The sequence below is a fragment of the Peromyscus maniculatus genome, chromosome 17, assembly GCF_049852395.1.
Source record: "Peromyscus maniculatus bairdii isolate BWxNUB_F1_BW_parent chromosome 17, HU_Pman_BW_mat_3.1, whole genome shotgun sequence".
NCBI classification, from domain to species: Eukaryota; Metazoa; Chordata; class Mammalia; order Rodentia; family Cricetidae; genus Peromyscus; species Peromyscus maniculatus.
Window position 1 is genome coordinate 47619166 of NC_134868.1, and position 27745 is coordinate 47646910.

General features: G+C 48.8%; 1 protein-coding gene across 2 annotated transcripts in view; it reads left to right on the forward strand.

The window, feature by feature from the left end:
- Positions 1–27745, forward strand: part of Plekha2 (pleckstrin homology domain containing A2) — a 59659-nt gene that overhangs the window by 8951 nt on the left and 22963 nt on the right. For both annotated transcript variants that reach the window (XM_006982955.4, XM_016001529.3), the window contains exons 2-5: positions 5498–5661; positions 19740–19796; positions 25929–25977; positions 27481–27578. In XM_006982955.4, the coding sequence (XP_006983017.1) occupies positions 5521–5661; positions 19740–19796; positions 25929–25977; positions 27481–27578 (345 nt within the window). In that variant the 5' untranslated portion in view covers positions 5498–5520. The remainder of the gene's footprint in view (positions 1–5497; positions 5662–19739; positions 19797–25928; positions 25978–27480; positions 27579–27745) is intronic.

The following is a 27745-nucleotide window of genomic DNA, read 5'->3' on the forward strand; positions in this document are numbered from 1 at the left end:
AGACAGGCAGATCCCAGGTTCTCAGTGACCAGTCAGCCCAGCTGGAATGGCGAGGTCCAGGATCAGCCCGTCTCAAAAATTATGGTAGAGAACAATTGAGAAAGACACCTGACGTTAATATCTGGCCATCACACAAGAAGGCACAGTGAGCATGCATGCACACACACACACACACCAGAAAAAATTACTTGAAGACAGTGTTTCGTTTTTTGTTTTAACAGTTGTACAATAGTTAATATACTTGAGTGTCTCAGAATTGAATTATTATTACTTGATCGTTGAGCTATTTGGGGCATTTTCAAGTTTTTGTTATAAATTGGATTGCAGTGTTCATCTTTCTACTTCTGTTTATTTGGCTGGAATCCTGAAACTGGAATAATTTGGTCAAAGGGCAGGAACATTTTTAGCTGTCTTGTTGCATGCTGCCAAACTGCTTTTCAGAAAGGTCATCCTCCTGTCTCAGGAGTATAAGAATCCTAGGACCCCCACCCCCAACCTGCCCAGGGAATGACACCTGTCTGGAGCAGAGGTCTCTTTATGGTTTAGCCTCCCTGGTGCCTCCCTGTCTTCCATCTGGTGTGTGGTCTACAGGCTCCGTCTCTTATAGGATATGGGCCTATTAAAGTTCACAATTTCTGGGTTTGCATATCCAGTGGGTGAAGAGCGATTTGGGGATAGGAGCCCTGAGGGCCTCTTATTACAGAATAAAATGGATAAAAGGGGGCAGCCTTAGACCATCCTAAGTGTTTCCCATTACCTAGTAAATGCTGGTCAGGAATTCCAGTTGAATGGTCAGTTAGCCCACTTCCTGCTGCTGGTTATTAGGTAATCTCAGTCAATTAACTTTCTCTAAGTTTCACTTTTTTTTTTTTTTTTTTTTTGGTTTTTCGAGACAGGGTTTCTCTGTGTAGCTTTGCGCCTTTCCTGGAGCTCACTTGGTAGCCCAGGCTGGCCTCGAACTCACAGAGATCCGCCTGCCTCTGCCTCCCGAGTGCTGGGATTAAAGGCGTGCGCCACCAACGCCCGGCAAGTTTCACTTTTTTGAGGGGGTGGTAAATTCAGGGTTTCACTGTGGATCCCTGGCTGGCCTGGAACTCACTACATAGACCAGGCTGGCCTTGTACTCACAGATTTTCCTGCCTCTGCTTCCCAACTCCTTGGTCAAAGGCATGTGCCACATCTCACCTTAAAGGAAATATAACTTATTTTCATTTATAGCAATGCTTACAACTTAAATTCTACAAAGGGCATCTGGATCATCACGAAGCTTCCTGCTTAGCGAGGCCTGCTGCCCTGGAGGCTGAGACGTGTTTGTGTGTGTGTGTGTGTGTGTGTGTGTGCGCACAAGTTTAAAATACATGAAACACATTTGAACATTCACCTTTCACCAGTCATCATTATAAATTTTAAACTAGGAACAGTTTCAAATAGGAGAACTTCAGTGCATGTAAGAGCATAGCCAGACATGGCCATGTAGGCCTTCAATCCCAGCAGAGGCCCAGGGAATCTCTGTGAATTCCATACTAGCATGGTTTTTATAGTGAGTTTCAGCCCAGCCAAGGCTATATAGTGAGCCTTTGTCTAGAAAAAGATCTAACGATGGTGAAGAGTGAATTAACGATTAGTTGCAACAAGTATTTTTAGAAAGTAATTTTATAATAGGTCTCAATAATGATAAAGATCATATAGCCTAGGTTCTCATCACATACCTTAAAAAAAAAGATTTATTGTTTTTACTTTATATGTATTAAAATGTGTTTTGCACCAGCCGGTGGTGGTGTGTGCCTTTAATCCCAGCACTCGGGAGGCAGAGCCAGGTGGATCTCTTTGAGTTCGAGGCCAGCCTGATCTACAGAGTGAGATCCAGGAAAGGCACCAAAACTACGCAGAGAAATCCTGTCTCAAAAAACCAAAAAAAGGGCATGTGTTTTGCTTGTATGCATGTATGTGTGTATGTATGTATGTACATATGCACTGTGTGGCGCTCATGTCCAGACAGTTGTGAGCTGCCATGTTTGTGTTGGGAACTGAACCCAGGCCCTGTACAAGAGCAGCCAGTGCTCTGAACCATAGACCCCCTTCTCTATTCCCCACATTATTAACATATGCTCTTTTCCATGTCCAGGAAAAAAATGCACCAAATATGAAGTTTTGGTATTATTTATAATAGCAAAAAACCTGGCTCTCTAGCCTTAGTTGTTTAGTGATAGAGGTATGATTAAGTAAGGCATATTGCTACCAATGCCCGGATGTGCTGAAACCATTAACAACAGTGTTGTGGAGCCAGTGGAAGAGTCCTAGAAACATTTCCATATTGTGCCCTTCTCCTGCAGATCTGCCACCTCCCTCCCACAGTCTTGATGAGCTGTGTGACTCAGCTGTTAGGCCATCCGAGGACCTCCCCCCCCCCCCCATACATGCACACAGTTCAGTCTGGATGTTGGAAGCAGAGCTCTGCCTCAGACCTTCCCTTTTGGTACATGGACGTCCCACACTGTCCATCCATGCGCCTGGGAAGTCCCACAGCGGAAGTAGAGTTCTGGAGAAAGAGGCCCTTCTCCAGCCGCGCTGTCTTGAGGGGGAAGCAGACATTGGTAAATCCTGCAGGTGAAAAGGGGAACTCCGAAAGCTAGCCTTCCTGGACCCTGGGCTGACCAGCTGGCCCGGAGCCAGTCAGCTTTGGTCTCCCGATCGGCTGAACGTGTTCTCTTCCATGTTGACACCAGGCATGGTGGCACAGGCGTGTAATCCTAGCACTTGGGAGGCTGAGGCAGAAGTACCACCAGGAGTTAGAGGCCGGCCTGGGCTGAACAGTGACACCCCCCCCCCCCAACCCCCGTTCAGATAGAAGTGGGGAGAGATTTTCCCTGCAGTAGCCAGAGTCCTGTGACCTCTGGAGCTTCTGCTTCTGGAGCTGTGTTGGCACCCAGGGAATTTGCCTAGTTTTCTGGAGAGTGGGTGGGTGGATTGGTGTCTCCCCCGCATCCTCACCTGAAAGTTCTGTACCTTTCCATGCACGGTGGCTTTGTCTTTCTACTCAAGGCCCCTGCTCCTTGAACAGGCCATGTATTTTCCCCCAAGGCATTCACTGTCTGTCTGTCCTTCTATCCGTGACCCAGGGTGTGCTGGATGACTCCCGAAAGCATCTCTTAACCCTTCGCTTTTGCATTTCTCTGAACTCAGACTTGCTTCGCTTCGAGACCTGAGCTGGATAACACCTCTAAGTAGGTGACGTCACCTTGTTGGGGGGAGGGGCCCTCCTCCACCCTTCCGTGGCCTTCACTTCTGCTATACAGTTAGCTTCCTTTTCAAAGCCTGCTCTTGCTAGTTTTTTATCCCTTTCTCCCGTCCTTTTCTGCTTCCTTTTAAGCTGCGCCGTGTTGTTCCGTCTTGGCTATTTCTCCTGCTTACTTTATTCTTCTGACCCTGCACCCCTTAAGAGTAGCCATGGGGATCTCTGGGTGGCTGCAGCTCTGTCGTCCTTCTTGGGAATCGGGCCAGCACATGCCCGGACCCTGGGGTTCACTGGTATCTGTGTGTGCACGTGTGGATGTAGGTGGCACTTGTTTCTTGGTGGACCCTCTCGGTTCTGAAGGCTCATTGGAGTGGGAGAGAGAGAACACACCATCCCACAAGCCACCACTTGGAGAGCAAGCCTTACCGGGAAGTGTGTCCTCGTGGGACTTGTCCCCTCTGGGCTTGGAAAGCTAGGGTAGTAGTTTCTCTGAGCCAGTGTTGGCTCATAGGGTCCCTTCATGAGCCATCTCATACTTCTGCTGGGCTTCAGGGCCTCTGGCTTGGGGCCATTGTGAATCCTGCTCTGTTGAGGTAGTCAGGGCTCAGTGGTTGGATGTTATCTGGCTTTGGGGATGATCTGAAGGCAATGTGGTACTTCGTGGCTCTGTAGGGCTTTCTCACAAGCTTAAGTCTAGACCAGGTGTCTTGGCTGTTTCCCCCCTCTGGGGGCTTGGGGACTGTCACTCTTTCCTGTAGTCTCTTAGAGTACATTCTGGAGAGATGAAGTGGCCAGGACATATGTCTGTTCTCACATTGCCAGAGGCCCTGGTCTGGAGTCAGGGAAGGTGCTCAGGCTTGGGACTCACTATTGTTACTTTCTGTTCGTTCTTAGCACGTAACTGAGACGATGAGTCAAGCCAGGTGAGGCTTATCCCAGGTCCTGAGATAACGCTTGCTTCACCCTCTTCCTCATTAGCCCCCTACTGCCTCCCATGCAGGGTGATATGAGCAGGGCCCACGAATGCGTGATGCTGATCTGCCAAATCAAATCTGTAGGCATTTGGTAGCTGTAGGAGTCTCAGCTCAGGTTGTCATGGCAAAGTACCACAGCCCGAGAGCTTAGACAATGGAAATTTATTTTCTCACCATCTGGAGGCCAGAAGTAGAAGATGAAGGGATGTGTCAGGCCTTTTTCCTTCACTAGGTGGCTATCTTCTCCCTAGGTCTTTTGTCGTCTTATTTCTGGGACCCGTGGGTTCCAAGTGTCATCTCAAAGATATGATATCGTAATGGACCAGGCCCCCTTATGACATACTAAATGCTTCTTTAAAGACCCTGTCTGTAGCTGGGCATGGTTGCACATACATATAACCTCAGTACTTAGCAGGCTGAGGCATCAGAATAGAGAGTTTGAGGATAGCCTGGATAGCCTGGGCTATACAGAGTGAGACCCTATTTCAAAACAAAAATGAAACAAACACAGAGCCAAAACCCTGTTTCCAAATCCCGACATATTTTGAGTTAATGGAGGTGAGGGCTTTGGCATACGAATTCTTACAGGGCATAGTCGAGTCACTCTAGCACAGAGACACCAGCATTGAAGAGGGCCAAGGGGCATGTGACCCTGCCAAGAGGCTCCAGGAGCCCATCACAGTGGCATTTAATCACTGGGTACTCTTTTATTATACCTAAATTCCTGGCCAAGTTTTGTTGCGGTATCTTCCTCGAGAGTGTCTCCACGCGTAAAACGAGTTGCCATCCACTTCCTGAAGTTTTGTGTAGTGTGACTGATGTCCAGGAAGGGCTTCTTGTATACCTCCAACTGAACTCACAGCCAGAAATCCTATGAGGTGTGCTACCAGGATTATTCCCACTTCACAGATGTGGAAACTGATTACTGACAGCACAGGAAGAATACTGACTAAATTGAGGCTCTGGATGCACGCACACATGTGTGCATAACCAAGCTGCTATCCTCCAGGGATGCAGAGTGTCCGACTATGCACAGCACACAGTAGGGCCTCAGGAACATTAGCTGAGTCAGTTCTAATGGGTTTCATTAACAGCCATCAGAGATGACAGTTCAGAGTTGGTGGAAGTTTAGTGGGGTGGATGTTTGGTGCCTATAAAGGGAAGCCGGTGGCTAGGGGCCAGCCAGCATGTCACCAAGGTGAGTCAAACCAGGGACAGGTAAGATACATCCAGGCCCTCAGTGCCCGCTTTATCTCCTCCTCACCCGCCTCTCCCCTGTGTTGTGCAGGGTGATGTGAGCAGAGCCCAGGAATGCCTTATGTGGATCGGCAGAACCGAATCTGTGGGTTTTTGGATATCGAGGACAATGAGAACAGTGGCAAGTTCCTTCGGAGATACTTTATCCTGGACACCCAGGCCAACCGCCTCCTCTGGTACATGGACAATCCCCAGGTGAGAAGCCGGGTGGGGAGGGCACACAGGACGGCCGCCTGCCTTCTGTCCCGGCTGGGAGGAGTGTCGGGGTTGGCTTTCTTTCGAGGGCTTTGTGTTCGAAGCCGACTGAACAGAGCGAGAGACACCCAAACATATACCTACATGCACGCCCACAAAGAGAACTCTCTCTAGAGCTGGCCGTATTTCTCAGTGGTGTGTGCACACTTGGCCTGCACAAGAATTTTGATTTAATCCAGAGTAGAGGGCATTAGGTTGGAGGGAAGGAGAGAGAGAGAGAGAGAGAGAGAGAGAGAGAGAGAGAGAGAGAGAGAGAGAGAGAGAGAAGAGAGGAACAGATCTGGGGAAGACAGTGTCTGAGCCCCCCCAGATCTGGGTTTTTCTCACACATAGGAACTGAACACTTGGTAAAAGTCAGGCAGAACCTCCCAGCGCCCAGATGGGACTCACTTCCTCTCGTCTCCCAGGGCTGTGGCCTGGTGACTGCTCTGGCTCTTCCAGTCTGGGGCTCCTCCCCAGCAGAGAATGCGATTCCCTGAGCTGGACACCGTCAGACTTCCTTGGTCTTCTGAATCAGGAAGTCATGAGTCTTGGGTTGGCAGTAGTGACCTTCTAGGTCACCTGGTGTCTTTCTCATGCTACCAAGGAGAAAACTGAGTCCTGGACATTGCAGTCTACCCTAGGCGAGGACAAGTGACTAACTTAATGTTCTGTGGAGTTGGGCACAGAGATGGGGAGCCAAGGTTTTTTTTCTCCTTCCTTCCTTCCTTCCTTCCTTCCTTCCTTCCTTCCTTCCTTCCTTCCTTCCTTCCTTCCTTCCTTCCTTCCTTCCTCCCTCCCTCCCTCCCTCCCTCCCTCCCTCCCTCCCTCTCTCTCTCTCTCCTCCCTCCCTCCCTCCCTCCCTCCTTCTCTCCCTCCCTCCCTTTCTTTCCTTTCTTTTTTCTTCGAGACAGGGTTTCTCTGTGTAGTTTGGTGACTGTCCTGGAACTCACTCTGTAGACCAGGCTGGCCTCGAACTCACAGAGATCCACCTGCCTGTGCCTCCGAGTGCTGGGATTAAAGGTGGGTGCCACCACGCCCTGCCTTTGCTGGGTTTTTGCTTCACTCTGGTGGAAATGGATAGGTAGATGGTGCTCCTGCCCTCATTTTGAATGCGAGGGAGGTGGTGTGGAGCAGAAGTCCGCACCGTGTTAAATAAAAAGGCAGTGGCAGAACTGGGGCTATGTGCCTGTCCATCTGAGTCCCGGACCCCTACCATTGCTGCTCACAACAAGACAGTTATCTTGGCGTGGCTTTGAGAGGAAGAAAAGCCTGTAAATGAAGTTTCTGGTTAAGAAAGAGCATGGAAGACACAGCCTGGGAGGCTGTGGAGGGCAGAGCTTATGTGCTCAAGCTGATCTACAGTGTCTGGGGTTGGTTGAATGTGTACTCCCTGCATAAAGGAATGAATAAAAGACTGAAGAGGGGTAGTGAATGAGGCTGTCAGAGGAAGGGAGGGGGGGTCTAATGTTGCTCTCCTGGGAGCAGGGACAGAATCCAGATCCAGTACCACCTACAGCCTGGGACTCTCTGGGGGAGTTGGCCTGTTCTTGCGGAGGGCCACTGTGAGAACTGTGCTTGGGTGACTGGATATCCTTCTTTTTATAGGGGAAAGGGGGTGGTTTACGTGGTATGATAATGATTTAACGAGCATTAGTAAGTTTGCAGGACCCAGGTGTCTCTGATCGTCGCCTGGTTGAACCTCCCAGTACCTGGTGATGATGAGCCTGTCTCCATCACTGTTGACTGAGGGCTCACTGTACACCAGCCATCGTGTGTGGTCTCTTGTGTATCCCATGAAATCTTCTGACTGATCCTGAGCCCTTGGCACTGAAATCCATTCATGTTGACCAGGCTGGAAAGGTAGAGCTTGGGGGAGAGTGTATGTGTGCGTGCGAAGCTGGATCCTTCATATTCTTCACTTCTGTTCTCTCTCTCTCTCTCTCTCTCTCTCCCTCTCCCTCTCCCTCTCCCTCTCCCTCTCCCTCTCCCTCTCCCTCTCCCTCTCCCTCTCTCTCCTTCTGATAGCTCTCTAGCTCCTGTGGATGGCGGGGAAGGTGAATTCAACAGCATCTCTGCCTCTGGGAAGCTTCAAGTTGAGGAAATAGGAATGACTTGCATGGCACTCCCCAGCTGTAATAACCTGAGCCATCAGGACAAGGCATCCCACGGGTCACTGCTGGTTGCCAGTACCCTGGATGCCAGGGTTCTGATTGGAGGAGAAGGGACTGTAGTTTTCCATTTCTGCTGCCTGTCAAGGAAGACAGAGCACTAGGAGGTGGAGTCTCACATGGAAAGTTCTCAGGTCTGGCAGAGATCAAGGCTGCAACCTTGGTGCCTCTGCTCATCTGATTGGTGTCTTAAGCAAGTCCTTTCTATTCTGAAGCTTAGTGACGTTACCCAACATGTGCTCACTAAACTTGTCCAGTGTGTTAGACGCCTACCTAAGGTGCTGAGGCACCATGGTGAGCAAGACAGACTCTGGGCATCATAGACCCTCCCATAGCAGGTAAGGAGGTAGGTGACCACATAGAATTGGCATAGAGAGAACTGTGAGCCACCTCTTCATGGGGAAGTTGACACTAGATTATCATCTTTTAATTTTCTTTAGAGTTTATTTTTTTCTTTTTCTTTTTCTTTTTTTTTTTGTTTTTTTTTTTTGAGACGGTTTCTCTGTGTAGCTTTGCACCTTTCCTGGATCTCGCTCTGTAGACCAGGCTGGCCTGGAACTCACAGAGATCCACCTGCCTCTGCCTCCCTAGTGCTGGGATTAAAGGCGTGCACCACCACTGCCTGGCTAGAGTTTATTTTTAAGACAGTATCTTATACGGTGTAGCCTAGCCTGGACTTGAACTGACAAGCCTCTTGCTTCTGTGTCCTGAGTTTTAGGATTATGAGCATATACCATCCCACCCAACTGGGGCCAGATTGTGGAGGCTGGGTGATTTAGAGTGATAATTATTAAACGTTGTTCAGACTTTCGGAGCATTGGTGGGTTTTGACATGTTTTTATGTACAAAGTCTCATTTAACGGTTGTGCCACTTTGACCCAGTCAGAGTTGAAGAGGAAGGGGAGGGAGACAGCAGTCGTCATGGGGACATAGGAAAGCATGTGAGGTCACCTAGCTAAAGGGATGCTTGAGGTTAGCGTCCCCAGAAGAAGTCCTTATGTTGAGTAGCCGGGTGCCCAGACAAAGATGTGTAGATGAGTTCTTCATTAAAGAAATGCTTCCTCAGGACCTAGGAGTGATGGGAAGCCTGGGAAAAGAGGAAGCCACACAGGGCTGTGTGCTCAGGCGGCAGTCAGAAGGAACAGCTCAGCCTGGCCTCCTGGGAGCTCTGTGTGAGCTTTAGAGTTGCCCCGGAAGAACCGGGCTCCTTCATGTCTGTGCTGACCACCAGTGACTACAGTTCTGCAAATGTAACTAGAGTGGCTTCTAGAGACCCATGGCCAGTCCCCTGAGGCAGAGCAGAGGGGACCTGGGAGCCAGGCCACAGCGTCTTCCGGGAGGTGGGGAGGTGTGCTGGGCCACAGGGAGGAGAGGAATCAGAACACTGCATGAACTGGGTATGGCTTTGAGGCTTTGAACGGTTGTGTTTTGAATCAGTGTGAGGTAAGGAGTTAAGGTTTTCAGTCACAGATAGGGGTGGTACCAACCTGACGATGGAACCCAGTACCTAAAATGGCCTTGCCTAAGTGGAAAGTACCAACGTTATTGATTAGGCCACTGAATTGTCTAATGTGTTTAAAAGTCAATATGCTGACAATGTCAAGCAAACAATAATTCTTTTGTTCTTGCAGTAATCATCGTTAGCATGAAGTTTCCCCTTTTTAGCAAATTGCTATACTCATAATAGCATACTGTCAATTGTAGATACAGAATGGAACTTGCAGTATAGCTAATCTCTCTAAAACCCGGTGATCTTCCATTTAAGCAATAGTTTTCTTTTTTGTTGTTGTTGTTGTTTTTTATGTTTTCAGTTCTGGGGGTTGAACTTTGGGTCTCATTCATAGTAGGCAAGTGCTTGTCCACTGACCACGTTTTATTTATTTTGAGACAAGGTCTTGCTGAGTTGCCCAGGCAGGAATGATTTTGTGATTCTCTTGCCTCAGCCTCTTGAATAGAGCTGCTGGATTACAGGCATGCGCTAGTCTGTCACCACGCTTGGCAATGACTCTTGAAACATTGTCTAAATTGCCTTCAAGTTATACGAGCAGGGGTGTGTGCGCATGTGTTGGTAATGCTGGAGATTAAACCCAGAACTTGGCATGTGTTGGGTAAATCCTGTACCAATGAGCTACACTCTCAGACGTTGGCAGTTTTACTTCTAATTGAGTGTTGGTCCCTCTCATGATCAAGAAGATGAAATTCTTAATTGGGGCTCCTCTACTCTGTAGTGACCTGTGAATGATGACCTAGTCTCAGCTGCTCAGCCACACTCGTGTTCAGTAATGCCAGTGTCCACCCACATGGCTAAATGCAAGACTAAATTATACAGCCATGAATAAGAGTAAACCAAAGCATGGCAATGATAGGACATTTGATGATGGTTCTTGGTAGGATCACTCAGTAGAGTGTATTTTTTTTCCTCCTTGTCCAAAAACATTATTTTGGTATACTTCTTCTACACAGGCCATCATGTGAATTATGGATCATCATGATATCCCCAAAGATTGCATGTCTCCTAGTAAATCTGGGACCCCAGTAATAGACTTTTGCTTTGTTTAAACCAGCCAACCAAACAGCAAACCAGCAAACCAGACTAAAAGCAGGTCTTTCCACTGGCCAGGCAAAGAGCACAACAAGGTGGATATTGGGTTCATTTTAGTGGAAAGAATACAACATGAGGGGAGAGCCTACTAATCTGTACCTTATGATGTTATGATGTACAGCTGTACTGTTTCCCTAAAGGCCAAGTGAAAACAGTGTTTTAAGAGTTGTGTTTTTGTTTCAGAAAGCTCCTTTGGAAAGGTTTGGGGTCTCTCGGTGCTTTAAAAGCTTCTACATTGTCAGCCTGTCCAAATGCTAAGACCCAGGAAATAACTTCATTGAAAACACAAACATCTGATGTAAATTCAGTGTAGAAAAGTAGAGCTGGTGACATCTCTGTGTCCTGTCCCTGTCCTCTGGCTCCAGCCCCTCCGCAGGCAGCAGCCTGACCGGTGGCCTCTTCGGTGGCCTCTTCGGTGGCCTCTTCAGTGGCCTCTTCGGTGTCTGCCCACGGAGCCCCCACAAGGAGAGGCATCTTGGAACTTTCAACTCTTTTGCAATTGGCTTGGGAAAGTCTTTTCTTTTTCATGGTCTCACATTTTTGTCTTTTAAATTTTTGTTGTGGTTTTTTTCTTTTGTTGTTTTGTTTTAAAGATAGACTTTCTGCGGTTGATATACTAACTATACATGTGTCTTAGTTCTCTCCTGTTGCTGTGACAAAAAAACCCACCACGGTTAATGCAACTTACAGAAGAAAATTTTAATGGGGTGAGTTATAAGCCTATATAGCTTAGAAGCCATCGGAAGCATTTAAACACTTCTATATTATGTGTGTGTGCACATGACAATACACAGGTCACTGTGTACATGTTGGGGTCAGAAGGCAATTTGTGGGAGTTGGTTCTTTCTTTTTCCCATGTGGGTTCAAGGAATAGAACCCAGGTTGTCAAACTTAGCCCCCAACCAAACTCTATGTGCTTAGTGCCAAACCAAGTGTGTGCTTATGCTTTGTCTAAATTTCAAATTCATCATCATAGTTAGTGTTATACATCCCCACATATGGTTCAGGTTGATAACCAAGGGATTACAGATGAGTGGTGATGAACCTAGGGGGACAGGAGTATTGTTCCCCATGAAAGAGGAGCCATGATGATGTAGATGAATGTGCTGTTCATAGCAGACACATTTAAGAAAAGAAATGTGATAACAAAGACTAGGTTAAGCCAAGTGATGGTGGCTCATGCCTTTAATCCCAGCGCTTGGGAGATCAGAGGCAGGAGGATCTCTGTGAGCTCAAGGCTAGCCTGGTCTACAGGGTGAGTTCCAGGATGACTAGGGCTATACAGAGAAACCCTGTCTCAGAAACAAACAAACAAAAGAGGATGTTAAGAAGACAATTGTGAGAAGTAAACTGAGTCTCCTGACACTGACAGTGAGCATGGTTCAGCCCGTTACTCAGCTCTGAGCAAGCGCCTGTTAGCCTGACTGGGCGTTCTCTTCTGTTAAATGAAAACAAAACAAGAAACAAAAATTAAAAAAAAAAGTTATGTAGTGTCTTCAAGGATGGCTTGAGACTTTTGTAATGTTTGGGGGCCTGGAAAGTAGGAGGTGCTTAGTAAATGTTAGTTAACCGGGAGTAGCACGTGACCTGCCAGCTGTCTGGTGGATGGCTAGTGTTTGCTGTAGGACTTTACTTCATTGCTTTGGGTTCGTGAGATGCTTGGGTGTGTCAGGTAGGTATAAGGCAGTAGAGCCATCCCTGTTAGGAGATGGTGGGGGCAAAACACACCCAAGCCCTCCCATGTTGCATCTTGCTAATCCTTAAATAACAGTTAAAAGTGACCGAAAGTCACAATAGGGTAATACTGTGTTCCTTCAGCTCGACATTTAAATAGTGTACATGACAGTTATTTTCTCTTCGTTTAAAGTCAAGCTTTTTCCCCACCAGGGATAATTTGTATACCTAGCTGTATTTAAAAAAAAAAAACAATAAACCTTGTGTATTTATAATAAAAACGTTTCCTATCTAGTTGACTAGAGAGAGGATGTGGAGCCATTGATCCAGATGGGGAAGCTGGGAGGGGAGCCGATGAGAATGTGGAGGCCAGCTGATGGAGATGGAGGAAGCTGGCCTGAAGGGGCTTGAGAACCATTCAGGTTCCTGACAGCCTCAGATCCACCTGTCTCTAGGCGTCTATGAAGACCAGGTTGGAAGAGCAATGCAAGGAATATGGAGGTCATGCGGCTCCTCCCCAGAGCCTCATCCTGTCTAAGAAGGTGCACAGTCAGCCAGGACAAGAGACCCAGCGCCAGAGTGTTCACCCCGCACTGTATCTTACGACACGAACTGCTCACACAGGGCTAGGTTAAAACACATACTGGGCACCAGAGAATGGGGAAAGCAGCCATGGGCACATTGTGGGCCAACACGTTTTTAATAGGAAGTAAATCTACTGGGTGGAGGTCAAGAACTGCCCTGGGTAGCTGGTGCCCGGCAAAGCTCGTTTCTAGTTAGCTGCTCTCTCATGCCAGACGGGCCGTGGAATGCAGGTCTGGGCAGCTTACGCTCTTGCCATCTTGCCACAGGTGCTTCTCTGTGAGCCTGGATGGTCTTGGCTTTGGTGTGGAAAGCTGGTTTAGTTCACGCCCTAGGCATGAGATTGCGACCTGGGTTCTCCTATAGTCTTTTTTATTTTTTCCTACTGGCAGCCAGCAGCAGTTACTGATGCCTGCTGGGCTCCTTGCTGGTGGCTGGGCACCCTTCCCACACCTCAGCCTCTGGTCTTGTGGAGCTTGGTTGGCACCCAAGAGCCAGTTAGACTAGTTCCTGCCTAGCCCCAGCTTGGGCAACTAACTATCTAAGGCCTTGCTCAGTCTAACCTTGCTTCTCCTGCTCTCCTATTTACCTTTCATTGATAATCAACTGGTAGATATGGTTCCAGGGGAAGTGGCCTGGCAGGGAGGAACGTGCCACGGAGGAGCTGGGAGTCCAGAAGGGTTGGGTTTGAATTCTGGCCTGACTTGCTATCTGTATGAGCTCGGGCCAGGGGCCTCACCTGCAGGGCCCCCGGACTTCTGCATCTGTGAAATGGGATCGTGGAGACTTAGCAGCATGTAGGTACAGTAGTCCCTCTTCCTTGTTTCCCATGCTGTGCTCTCCAGAGCAGCAGGTTGCAGCTGGGGTGATGAGCTCTGTTTTCGCTGGGCTCCCTGCAGAAGACACGCAGAGGGGCATGGTAGGCAATGCGGTATCGGTGGCGCCTGCAGAGCTGACATCCTGTGGATTTATGAATCCTTAGTTGGATCTGGCTGTTTTCTATGCTCTTCGTTACTCTCGCTAGGAGATGGGAAATGGAGTCAAGTTTGTCCTTTGGCGTGAGGTGCTGCTGTGTCTACAGGCCGGCCAAAGGGGGAGGCACCCGCTTTGTGAGCAGTTCAGCTCCTGTCTCGGTCCTGGAAGAGACCATGTCTTGCTCCAGTCTTTTGAAGTCCTTGCTGGCTGAAGGGATATTGAACAAAACACAAGGTGTTTTCATGGTCTTCTTAAGGTCCCCTCTTAGTTCACAGGAACCTACCCCGTGTCCTACACAACTCCAGAAAATTCACAAGTCTAAGAGATGTAGAGGCCACTTTTGACTTACGGGCCTCACACAGGGTGGCAGGCAACGACTTGGTGAAGTTCTCTGGTTTCCTTTGCCCACCCACCCCTCTTCCCATCCTCTTCCCTGAAGACTGCTGGAGCTGTGCTCCTCTCTAAGGGCGGCTGGCCAGGTGTGGCCTTGCATTTCCCCAGGGCCTACTCAACTCCAGCCGCTGTTTTTCCCAGCACAGGGCCTCCAGCCCGGCGACACAGGGGATTCCCAAGGAGCACCGAGAACACACAGGTGTCTGGAGCCTCTTCCAGATCACGCAAACGTGTGGGAAGCCACCATGGTATTTGTTGGCTTAAGAACTGCCCCGTTAGGGCTGGGTGTTTCAGTGGGTAAAGGCGTTTGCCACCAATCCTGAAAACTTGAGTTTGGTAGAATGAGAAAACCAACTCCTGTGACCCATGCAAGATGTTCTCTGACCATAATACATACAACATGGCATGTATACACATAGACGGACGGATGGACAGACAGACAGGCAGACAAAATGTAATTTAAAAAAATCATCCCCTAATAAATCAGCTTGAGCAATACAGTGAAACCTTATGAAAGAGAAAGAAAGAGAGAAAGAGAGAGAAAGAGAAAGAAAGAGAGAGAAAGAAAGAGAAAGAGAGAGAGAGAAAGAGAAAGGGAAAGAGAAAGAAGCCTCATTCTATAGCATATCAGGGCAACTATGGAAACTAGCTGTTTATTTCAAAATAGCTGGTGGAGAGAATTTTGAATGTTTGCATCACATGGAAATGAAAAATGTTCAAAAGGACAGACATGCCAGTGTCTTAGTTACTTTTCAGTTACTGTGACAAAGCATCATGACCAAGGCAACTAAGAAAAGCAAGCACTGAATTGGACTTCCGGTTTTAGAGGGGTGGAATCCCTGATGGAGGGTCGAAGGCAGGGCGGCAGGAACAGCTGAGAGCTCACATCTCGATCCAAGAGTAGGAGGCACAGAGAGACTCGCTGAGCATAGTGTGGGCTTTTGAAACGTCACAGCCCACCACCAGTGAACACCTCCTCCACCAAGGCCACACCCAGTCTTCCCCGGACAGTTGTACCGACTGGGGACCAAGTGTTCAAGCATGGGAGTCTGTGGCAGCCGTTCTTGGTCTGACTTCCGCAGACACACACCTTGGTCTGATCATGACAATTGTGGGCGTGTGCTGAATCGTCATGCTGTGTCCCCAGATACAGGGTTATTTATGTATCAATTCGAAAACCTCCCGAGGTGATTCCACAAGTATAAGTCCCCCCATTTAAAAGTAGGGGAGTGGCTATTTATCTCAGGGTTAAATTATGTGCCAGGCACTCATGAAGAATCCAGGTCCAATCTCTAGGACCTAAATAGTAAGTAAATAAAGTGCATTTTCCAAACCTTCCTGTGTGGGGACCACATCTGTTCAGAGGAGAGGATGGCATCCTGCCTCTACCTCACCTCCCATGTGCTGGAGCTACAGACACCCAGCATCGCAAGATGCCTTCATCTTGCTGTTCCCAGTCATGTCCTCGGTAAGCTTAGAGTGTGGTTAGTGTACTCAGAAAAGACAAGACTCATGGGAAAATAGCAACACATCTAGGTTTTGTCCCCTTGGTCAGCTGCTCTTAAACTTGGGTCCATTTAGTGTTTTGAAATGTGTGCCTACTAACCCATCCCACTTGATTTAGACTCGGCATTTTGAGGGGGAAGCCTGAGCCAGAACTTTCTTGAGTGGATTTCCCACGGGTTTGAGTCTGCACCAAAGTCCAGGTTCCATCTGTGGGTTGAGAGACAGGAGCCTGCAGCTGGCCGGAGTCAGTGAAGGCGTCAGGAGGGTCCTGAGTTTAACCCTCCATTCCAGGACACAACACTGGGGTCCTCCCCCTGTACTCTGGCACCTGATGATTTCTGGGCTTCTTGCCCTGGCACCTGGTTGCTCAGGCCTTTTTGGTGCAACCTCACTAGATCAGGAAGTGTCTGCTTGAGGACTGTCTGGGTGCCGCCATGACAAGGAGCTATTGCCATTAAACTTCTAGATCTAGTTAACTGGAGTGGACGCTGAGTCTCACTTTGGCTCTGAAGCCTCGGGAATCCTAGGGATGTTCCCTCACCCCCCTTGGGTGGGTAGGAGGTGGTGGGCAAACAGCTTTTCAGACATTTGTCATGTTTTCCTGGCTTCTTGGGATGGAGAGAGCGTTTATCTGCCTCGGAGCAGAAAGGGTGGAGTATACATGAGTACCCCCCACCCTCATCCCCTGGGTAACTCGGCAGCACATCCCTGTGACTGGGAGGAGGCATCAGAGACCAGAGCAGAAGGCTGACGTCCTCGAAATCTGATCTCCCCCTGTCATTACATGTGGCTTAGAGTCCGAATCGTTCCCCCATCTTACTTCACTCATGATTCAGGACTGGGCCTCCAGAGGCTTCGAGATGTGGTTTGGGGTGAGGAGAGCAGTTATTTAAGAGTAGCCCCAGATCCTGGTGTTTGCATCTTGTAATTAGCTTGGTTGAGGGGCCCACGGCCTCCCTGGGCTGTGGTCACCCTATTTTCATATAATTCTCCCGGCACAGTTTATCATCTAGATTTTACAGGGAAAGTCTTGTCTGCAGTCAGAGAGTGTTAATGCTACAGTTAGAATGTGGTGGCTTCTAGGAGACCTGAAAGCCCACGTGTGCTTGGAGCTCTTGGCCACAGTGAGGCTGTGGAGACACAGGCTTCCTTCTGCCACCCAGCACAGCTGAGTCTTTGCCCAGAGTGGTTCGGGGCCCCTTAGGCCATCTCTCCTTAGTCTTGGACAGTGATGGCGCCGTTTGGATTTTGATTTGGGAATGGCAGAACCTGTCTTTCTTAACACAATCAAGATTTCCTTTCAACAGATTTAGCCATTATGAAGTTTAACAATGGATAAATAAAATGAATGCTAATCTGAGTATTCCAGGGTGGCTTTTATTTATTTCGTTTTTACAGAACTTGGGGTGATACTCAAGGCCTCATTCATGCTTGGAAAATGCTCTACCACTGAACTATACTCTTATTCCCTCAAAGGCATTTTTCAGACATAATGTTTCATGTGGAAAAGGTAATTGAGTCTTTTTTTTTTTTTTTAAGGTCTTTTCACAGAGATTCAGGGTTTTCTTAAATGGCTGTGTTATCCTTATCCATTCTTCCTTCCTTCCTTCCTTCCTTCCTTCCTTCCTTCCTTCCTTCCTTCCTTCCTTCCTTCCTTCCTCCTCCTCCTCCCTCCCTCCCTCTCTTTCTTTTTTCTTTTTTGATTTTTCAAGATAGGGTTTTTTTGTGTAGCCTTGGATGTCCTAGAACTTGCTCTGTAGCCCAGGCTGGCCTCAAACTCATAGAGACCCTCTTGCCTCCGCCTCCTAAGTGCCAGGATTAAAGGCATGTGCCACCACCGCCTGGCCCCTATCCATTTTCTTATAAACAGAAAATTTAACACATTTAGTTGACTTCAGAGATCTGTTATTTTAGACAATGGGCTAGAAGGTTCTTCCCAAATCTAAGATATTTCTTTTTTTAAATTTCTTTTAATTAAAAGCTTTATTATTTTATCTTATGTATATGGTGTTTTGTCTGCATGTATATCTGTGCACCATGTGGGTTTGGTGCCTATGAAGTCATAAGAGGACATCAGATCCCCTGGAACTGGCGTTACAGGCAGTTAAGAGCCGCCTTGTAGTGTAGGTGTAGGGAACCGAACGGGGTCCTCGGCAAGAGCAGCAGGTACACTTAACCCCTGAGCCATCTCTCCAGCCACGGCATTTCTTAAGGCAGTCTTCTGGAATGGTAGACCATTTCACGGTTAGTGCTTAAGTGAATTTTCTAACTCTTCTTATCTGGGACTTTGTGCCTTCATTGCTTTGAGATAGCCCCATTTAGTGAGGGCGTCCGTTGTTTTCCTGGAGCAGAATGGTGTTCATTTGGAGCTGCAGGCTCAGGTTATGCAAGTGGGTTCTCAATGAACTCTCAGGATGTGGGGGTGGGTTCTCAGACAGACTCAGGTGATAAGGGAATGGGTTTTCAGTCGTATCTATTGGGAACTTGATTGGTCTGGTTTCTAATCTTGGTCACTACCTCATATCACCTCTCGCAATAGAAATCAGGAAGGCAGGAAGGGTCTGTCATGGTGGAATATTGTTGACTCAGTATTTGGAGCTCCCTGCTGGTTTTTTGTTGTTGTTTTTTAATTTGTTTCTGTATTGCGTTTTGCAGTTCTGGGATGGAACCCAGAATATTGTCCATGCTCGGCCAGCATTCCCACTACAGTACACCCTTAACCATCCTTGCTGCGTTCGTGGTCTATTTTCTTCGTGGTTTTGATTTTTGTGTTCAGACATGGGTTTCACTTGGCGTGTATTATAGTCCTGTAAAATAAGTCCACAGGCATGTTAAAAACAATCTGTATCATATGAGTTTGTATCCTGTGTGTTCTGAAATGAGTGTTGAAATGACATAAATGAGACAAAGCAAGCCAAATAAGAGCAATCATGCAGAAAAGATGTCATAGGTCATGCTTGCAGAGCATCCCTGTGTGCCAGGGGAATTCCACACTGAAACACTCTCCTGCGTTAACTCCACCTCATCGCTGTATTCCAAGGGTAGGGCTACAGGTAGAACATCCCTCACCTAAAACTTCACAAATCTGAAATGATCCCAAACCTGCAACTTTCTGAATGTATGATGTGATAGCAAGTAGAAAATTCCACACCTCAGCTCATGTGGTATGTTGCCATCAGAACACAAGGGACCTAAAGTCATTGTCTAAAATCACAGTCCCCAGGAAATCTGTATACTGGGTATATGAAGCACAAATGGAATTTTGTGTTTAGACTTGGGTCCAGTCCTCAGGACTTCTCATTTTTTTTAATCTAAGTATTGTTTTCAAGAGCTCGGTTGTGGTGTCACATGCTTGTAATGTCATCCCCCAGGAAGTGATGGCAGGAGGGTCACAGTATCCCTCTATTAACTCTCACCCCCCAAAAAAGGAAAAGGCAACTCAGATTGCCTCTGTTTTTTTTTTTTTTGTTTGTTTGTTTTGTTTTGTTACCCAAATTGACCTATTTTTATTTATTTTTAATTTAATGTTCAAAAAAATTCATCTATTTAGTTTATTTTACATCCTGGTCTCAGCCTCCCCCCCATCCTCCCCTCTCAGTCTGTCCCCCTATTTCTCCCCTCCCACCCCCATTTCCTCCTCCATCTTCATCCAGGAAAGGGCGGGTCTCCCATGGACATCAACAAAACATGGCGTATCAAGTTGCAGTAAGACTAAACCCCTCCCCATGAATTAAGGCTGGGCAAGGGGACCCAGTATGAAAAGTGAGGTCCCAAAAGCTAGTAAAAGAGTCGGAGACAGCCCCTGTTCCCTCTGTTGTGAGTTCCACAAGAGATTGCCTCTGTTTTTACAGCAGGGGAAACTGAGGGCCTGTCAAAAGTCTTCACAGTCGCCTGGCGAACCACACACCGGCTAACCATTGTCCTAGACTAACTGGCCATAAGAGCGGAGGGGATGCTGTGAACGTTACTGTTTCCCCCCAGGAGACCTGTTATCCAGGGTTATTACCAGGGCTTTGTAGGTGAGGACAGTGACTTTCCCGAGGCTTCAGTGGTACAGACTGAACTGGAACGCTGGCCTGTCTCTTACTGCTGCTTTGGGGGCCCTCGCATCTTAAGAAAACACCTTTGTCTTTCAGAACCTGGCCTCGGGGGCAGGAGCGGTCGGATCTCTGCAGCTGACTTACATCTCGAAGGTAATGTTGGTTGGGCCCGCTGGGAAGCCACATTCTTGAAGTAGGTTTGCCGGCTAAGCAAGAGGGGAGTTGCGCATCCTGGAGGTGTAAGCCTTGGGGGGTGTCCACATTTTGCTTTCCCAGGTACTGCCTGTGGAAGGGGTGCTGTCTGGCGGTGGTGGTTGGATGTGACCGTTAGCCTTCGCTCCAGACCTATAGGAATATTTGAGATAGTCTGTAAGGAGAAAAGTTTACTCTGAGTCACTGTGTTCAAGGTCTTAGTCATGACTGTGGGGTTCATGGGAGGCAGCACATTATGATAGAGCGGGCCCAGCTTCTTACCTCATGGCTAGGAAGCAAATTATAGAAGGACTGGGTACCTATAATCTCTCCTGAGGGTACCCCTGATCACTTAAGGACCTCCCATGGGCTTCCACTCCTAAAAGTTCCAGATGTTACCACTGGCCTTTGGAAGGCATTTTGCATCCAAAATAAAGCATGATGTAGAATGTGACCTTTTTTTTTTTTTGTAACTGGGATCAAAGGGACACAGGGACAATGACCCTAATCCAGTAAAAGATTCCCTCAAAGTATACAGTTACTGAGCAGTGGACTGGAAATGGCCCAGGACTCCTGGAATTTTACCAGTTCTCCAGACAGAATGCTAGTGGAGGGAGGATGGAGACCCACCACCACCACCACCACCACCACCACCACCACCACCACCACCACCAAGGCCCTAAGATGTGCCAGGACCACATTCAGCATCTGAGTACCTTCTAGAGAGCATGGGCAGGCAGCTGGCAGTCTGTGGCCTCATCCAGCATGCAAACAGGGGCAAGAGCAACTAACTCCTGTTCTCCTGAGACCAGGGCTAGGGCCATTCGGTGATGCCCACAAATAACTGCTGAATTCAGCGGCTTTGAGCGGCTCCTCCCTGGGGCAGCCACTGCTGCTGACCCATGATGCAGCCCTGATTTAAAAAAAAAAAAAAAAAAAGCCAGAGGATTTAGAGTCTCTTCTGAGAGCAGGAGGAGGGAGCCCCGCGGCACCCAGCCAAGCTCCAAAGCTAGCGGAAGTGTCTCCGTCCCCCACTCCAGTTCTCCTGCGGGGTCCCACCCTGGGGACTTTGAGGACCCAGGGGCTGGGGGCTGAGCTAAGGAGCTACCAGCTCCATCTGGTAACAGATTGAAGGGGATCTGTGACACGCTCCCACGGGGGACGCTTCAAAGAGATGGGTCAAGAGATGTCCCGAGAGGAGCGGCCATCTACGACGGCTGGACCCGCCAGGCGCATCATCCCCGTGCCGGCCAGCTGCAGACGGAACTGGGCCGATCCATCTCCGCGAGGCAGAAGACGCTGGGCAGTGGCTGAGCCGATTAAGACAGGAGATAATGGCCTCAGGGGAAGAGCAGTGGTTAAAAAGTGCAGCTTTGCTAGCCCAGCTGCAGGCAATTTGTGCATGCCTTTTGATAAGAAATGGGGCCGCCTCCCTAGGCCAGGGCCGCCCGCCCTCCCTCACCCCTCCCCCTCCCCTTCCCCCCTCCCCCAGGGGCCCTCTCTTCTCATCGGCTGTGAGCTCATGAGGTCATTTCTCCAGAACGGGAATTGAGAGAGGGGAAGCAGAGAAGAACCCTGTCAAAACTGAAAACTGAAACCTGAAACCATCTCCCCTGTGTGAGGGGTTGGGAAGATTTTTTTTTTTGGCCAGGGAAGAGCGAATATAATCTCCTGCTGAATCATGATTTATAAATGCAGCCCAGATGAGGCTTTCAGTGTTCTTTGCTTCATTTAGAAGGGATGACCTGACTTTTCGCCCTTCCTGGGACAGGCAAGCCTGCACGCGTCTTTGAAAAACCTACACCGGCCACTGCTCCAGCTAGCCCCCTGCCAGAACACGTACCCAGGTCCTGGGGCTGCTGGCTTCCTGAGTCCTCGGTTTTTTTTGTTAGCCTTTGGTCACTCCCAGGGTCAAGTGTTTGCACAGTGTCAGATGTGCTGGCTTGCTTTGTCCCCCGATCTCCTGTGGGGAAGATGGGGCTGGCATGGGGGGTGGGGTGTGTGGGAGGAGGGGTCCTCCAGAGAGGCAATCAGAGATGGAAGTGTCTGTTCCCAGGGCATTATGGCAGCAGAACCGGTCTTTGGGCAAACTAGAAAATAACCGAACCTGGCCCATGGTGCTACCTTTTTGTTATAGCCCTTCTCCCCGATTCCAGACATCTTCACGCCTCCTGCCCCCAATTCTGCCCAGCCTGGACCTGTTTCATGAGGGCTTCTGATAGATAACAGGTTTCCCCCCCCAAAAAATGGGGTTATTAACTGTTTGTGTGGGGGGTGGGGGTGAGGGGCATGGATATGCCAGAGCAGTGGTTCTCAACCTGTGGGTCGAAACCCCTTTGCCTGGGGTGGGGGGCTGGGGGCGTGTCGAATGACCCCTTCACAGGGGTCGCTTAAGACCATCAGAAAACACAGATATTTACATTACTACCTACATTACTACCCACAACAGTGGCAAGATTACAGTTATAAAGTAGCAACGAAAATAACTTTATGGTGTGTGTGTGTGTGGGGTCACCACACCATGAGGAACTGGTCGGTAAGAAGCACTGTGCTGAATAGTTCAATAAAGCATTATCGACTCATTTTCCAGATAAATAGGCCGACGTACGTGCCAACTCGAAGTCCTCTGATGACTGTTGGTGACTTCTTACATTAGTGCCCCCTTGAGGGACAGGTCTCCCCTGACAGGGAACGATGTTTCAGTTCTCCCAGGCCTTATTCAGCTCTTGTTTCTTCTGCTGGAGGGGCCCCAGCTCCCCTTCCCCTCGATGGCAGGCAGGGTGTGGCTGGCCCTCACAGTGTCCCTCCAAAGAGGTCTGTGTTTGATCTGATAAGCGAAAGCTCCCGACGCTGTCCAGCTACCGAGCGACTCTTGTGCGTCACTGCGTGGGGGCCCCCCTGGGCCCTCTGTTCTTCACATCCCGACGCGCTCTTGCTGTTGACGTGCTCACAGGGCCTGCCAGTAAACCACGGTTGGGCAGTGACTCAACTGTGGCCACCGTGTGGTGTGAGGATGTTTGTGCCTGGGTGTGCTCGCACTTGAGTCAGACTGTTGGATGTCCTCACCCACCTGTGGCCACCCTGCTTCCTGCAGGTCCTCTGTTCTCTTCCTGTGTTTGAAGATGGCTGCTGTGGCCTGGCATGATTGCCAACAGGTGGCAGGTGGCTTGGGGCGGTGCATACCTCCGGGGGGCAGGCTGTCAGGGAGAGAGGCCAAAGCCAGAGTTCTGAGCAGCCTTTCTCTGTGGACGTAGTCAGAGGTGGGCAAATTCGTTGTCTGCTCCTGCTGTCCTGTGTCTGTGAGAAGAGCGCTTACCTTTTCACCCTGGCGTTACTAAGGGAGAAGCCAGTCTGTAGAGGTTCTCAATCCTGTTCCATGGAGAGCAGGTCAGAACTGGGACCAATCCCATTAGTTTGTCAATGAATCACTTTTCCCGACAATGCTTCCACGCTAAGCCACGAGCACACTATAAATGCACATGCCTGTGGACTTCCTATCAAGTACGGACACAGAGAAGAACAAGCAGAAGGCCACGTATTGCCTTTGGAAGCTCCGGTTCTCACGATAACTGCATGGGTGGCAGTTTCCCAGGCTGACTACTCAGCGCAGCGAGCATGAGCGTTTGTAATCCATGTCGGGTGAAAGGGTCAGCCTGTGGCGCTCTGTCCAGTTGGTGATAAATACGAGGAGAGAGGATCTCTGGGACCAAAATTGCCAGCGGGATGAGAAGGGAGCGGGGAGGCAGGTGGGTGCCGTAGGGCCAGCACACAGGCAGCTCTGTGACACTTGGGGGTTAAGGCAGGAACCCAGCACAGCCTGGCCGCTGACGGGAGGCTGCCTGAAGGCCGCAGCTGGGACCTGAGTGGCGGCAGCTCAGCAACTGGCTGGGACCGGACCTCAGGGAAACAAAGTGGCTCAGAGCCACGACTGACAGCCCCCTGAGTGCTACCTGCGAAGTATGCAGACATGGCTGCCTCTGCTAGTCTGTCAGAGCTCAGATTTGTGGGCTCCCTTCCGGGTTCCTCAGAACTTTCTTCCGCCACAGGGCCTCCTCCACCTCAGGGTTCCCTCATCATACAGAGGCTTGAACGTACACACATTGGCATATTCTCTGACTCTCCCTGGTGATGCCCTGTGCAGCCTTGGCATTCTGCTAGCAGAAAGGTCATCAGCAAAAGCAGTCCTTCATCCTTGAGCCTTCAGAAACAGGGGTCATGTGACATCTTGTATGCTTTAAATACTTGTCATTGAGGATGATGTAATGTTATGCAGGCATTTAATTATTAACATCGGAAATCCATGCATTTTTTTAAATTTTAAATAACAACAATAATATATTTATTATTATTATTGTGTGTGTGCATGTGCATGCATTGGTGTGTGATTTAAGACCAGGTCCACCCATGTAACCCAGGCTAGCCTGAAACTTGCTGTGTAGCCTAGGATGGCTGAAAGTCCAGATCCTTTTGTCTGAGCCTCCTGAGTGCTGGGATTACAGATGCATGCTGCCTTGCCTGGAATAATAGTCTCTCTCTGATGAGCAGATTCTATGCAGCTAGGTCCCTTGCTTGTAGTGCCATATTCAATGCTTGTGTTAACTCCATGGGAACATGACTTAATGATTCCTTTCTCAACAGAACGTGTCATGGAGGTAACACAACTTGTGATTTGAGACTGATTCCAAAGCCATCCTCTACTGTTTATTCTTTTGATATTTTATAGGGTGCCACCTCAGTTCCTGGTTGAGTATTTGGGACAATGTTAATTTTGGCTAAGGAATCAAGGCGGGTCTCTAGGAAGACTTTAGGGTCAAGAGCAACAGGAGCCTAGAGACCAGTGTGTCAGTCAACCTTAGATTTTTAGCAACTTTGGGCTGCATCAATTTCACTTCAAGACTGTAATTCCTGCTTCTAATTCCAAGTCCCAGAGTCCTAAGAGGAGAACAAGAAGACCCAGGATGACTAGAGAGGGGATTGAGAGAACAGTGTCCAGGGCAGGATGGTGACTGTACGTGGATAGGTTCCACGGGAGGTGCGACCTCACTAGACATCCCCAGTGAGTGGGATGTACGGAGTGTTCAGTGTGGCTGGACCAGCATGTAAGATAATCACCAAATCTTTGTAGTGTGTTGATGGAACATGAGCCTGAGAGATACGGGCTCCTGTGCAAATAGACAGCAATACCCACACAAGAGAGGGGATTGCAAAAGCTGGTATTCCCGTACACCAGTATTCCCATTTTCTCAGGCCCTGCCCTTGAATAGACCCAGTGTGAGCTCACTCACTCTGTCAGCCGCTCGCTCTCTGGGTTGCTGGCAAGTTGCCCGTGTCCATGGCCAGCATAGAAAGCTAGGCCTTTGGACAGCGTATCTAAATACAGGCGTGCTTGCCACCCTCCCCCGACCCACCTCTTTCTGCTGTGATCAGAGTTTGTATGTCCAAAGAAATACCAGCTGGGAGACTATTGAGGGAAAAGGGATTAGCTCTTGCAAGCGTAATAGAAGCCTGCTGATACGAATGGGGACTCTGCTAGATCTTGTGGTTCAGAGAGAATCTTGTCCCGACCCAGTGACTTTTAAAGTGTTCTGCAGAGACAAAATTAACACAGGCAGGCATCAAGATAGTTATGAGGGTGGTAGAGAGTCTACCATAGAAGGGGTTTAATGAGTGTCTAAGACAGGGCTTCTCAACCTCACGACCTCTGAGAATCACATTGCGGACATCATGCATATTAGATATTTACATTACAATTCATAGCAGTAGCAAAATTACAGTTATGAAGTAGCAATGAGATAATTTTATAGTTGGGGGTCACCACAACATAAGGAACTGTATTATATTAAAGGGTCTCAGCATTAGGAAGGTCAGGAACTACTGTTTTAAGGAGCAGGATTGATAAAGCCAGTTTCTTAAGGGGTTGAGGCAAGACTCTCAATTATTGCTCTTCAAAACGTACAAATGTACATTTGATAGGCTCTTTATATGTATGAAATATTTATACATATGTATAACATTTATATGTACATGTGTAAACATTATTTTTTCATGATGTTGGAAACACAGTCATGTCTCTTTTGTCTTTATTTGGTATAGGTGAGCATAGCTACCCCAAAGCAGAAACCCAAAACTCCACTCTGCTTCGGTAAGTACTGAGCCACGGTGGGTGTTCTTCACGAACCATTTTCCATGGTCGACAGCCCTGTGGTCCCATGTGAACTGTATCCTGTGTGTCTGAGTGGCATAGATAATAGCAATGTTGTGGATGCCAAGTAATACCACTGCAAAGATGATGAATAACTTGTGTCCAGGCGCACAGGGGCCAGCGTGTTTTAGCCAGGCTGGCTTCTGCTCACTGTCTGCCTCCCACCCCTTCTTCTTTTTCTCTCGCCTGCCCCTTTCTTTCCCTCCATCCATGCCTGGAGGGCATGCTTCTCGAACCTAGACTCTCTAGTGCTGGGATTACAGGCGAAGCTAAAGGTTGTGGCTGCGGTTCAGTTTTCTGGATACCACGGGGTGGGCAGAAGTTTCTGGGAGCCTTCACTTGAGAGTTGGGAGGCGAGGTGATGTTGGAAATGAGGCGATCTGAGAGAGAGGGGAAGACAGGCAGGAAAGAATTACAATGAAGGACAGTTGGGGGGGTCTCGAGGCTGCCGAATGAGTGGCAGTTGGGGGGAGGGTTGTTAGTGGCATAGGAAGCCAGAGCTACTTTGTGGATGCCTCAAGCCTCTCTCCTGTTGAGTCCAGTGACTCGGTCACTGAGCTGTTGACCAGCCGTCCCTGTGAGTAGATGCTGAGGCATTTCTGCATCAAGGGAGGCTCTGAATCTAAGTTTCAGGAGGCACAGCCACCTCTTGCTTTTTTCTTGCATGTTCTCAGCACATAGGGCGGCTGCTGGCACATAGTGGGTCCTCAATACATATTTGTTGTACGAATGAAACAGGGAATTCTTGGTCCCTCCTGCAGTGGCTTCTTGACTCCATGCTTATGCTAGAGGGATGAAGTGACCCCCTTCTCCCGACTTCAGATTGGTGCCCTCTTTCTCCTGTTTCTTCCAAATATCATTGCTAAGTTCAGAAATCACTCTTAGACTTGGCGGTCTGCTCATTTAATAAAGTATGAACAACAACAACAACAACAACAATAATGAAACTCAGAGGTAAGCTGTTGACTAAGGAAATGCTCCGAGGGAAGAACAGGTTGAAGAGGAGGCCAGGGGCACAGGCTTGATCTTGAGCAAGCCTTCTTCTGTTTCCCAGACACAGACAGGATTGTACTTGTAGAAGCAAAACCGAGGCTCCCAGCTTAGTGCACCAGCAGGCCGGTAGCCGGAGTTGCCCACAGTGCTTCGTGAATGTCTCTATAGGTGGCAGATGAGTAGCCCTGTGGTTACCAATTGCACACTGCGGCTACTCTTAACGCCAGTGTCATGCTGGTGGCTGATGGGAGAATCCCTGCTTTTAAAGATGAGTTGCTGTGGTCTGCTGTTTCTGAATATGCAAGTGACTTAACACCGTGGGCGGTTTCTGGATCTGCTGAATGGCCTTTATGGGTCTTGTCACCTCAGACATCCTAACTTCCTGGGCTCTCGCAGTCCGTGAATTCTGACCCGAAACCTTTTCTCCCCATCCCCGTTACTCTTTTCCAGTTATCAATGCCCTGTCTCAGAGATATTTTCTTCAAGCTAATGACCAGAAAGATCTGGAAGACTGGGTGGAAGCCTTGAACCAAGCCAGCAAGATCACTGTATGTATACTTTTTGTTCTTTCGGGTAGTGAAAGTGGCGTGTCCCAGTGTTGGGCCTCAGTGGGGGCAGGGGCAGAACTCAGAAGGCAGCAGGGACTTGCCCGGAGCCTGTGCAGGCCCGGCTGGCTCCCTCTGACCTCCTCTTGTCCGTTGGCTGACGGCTACAA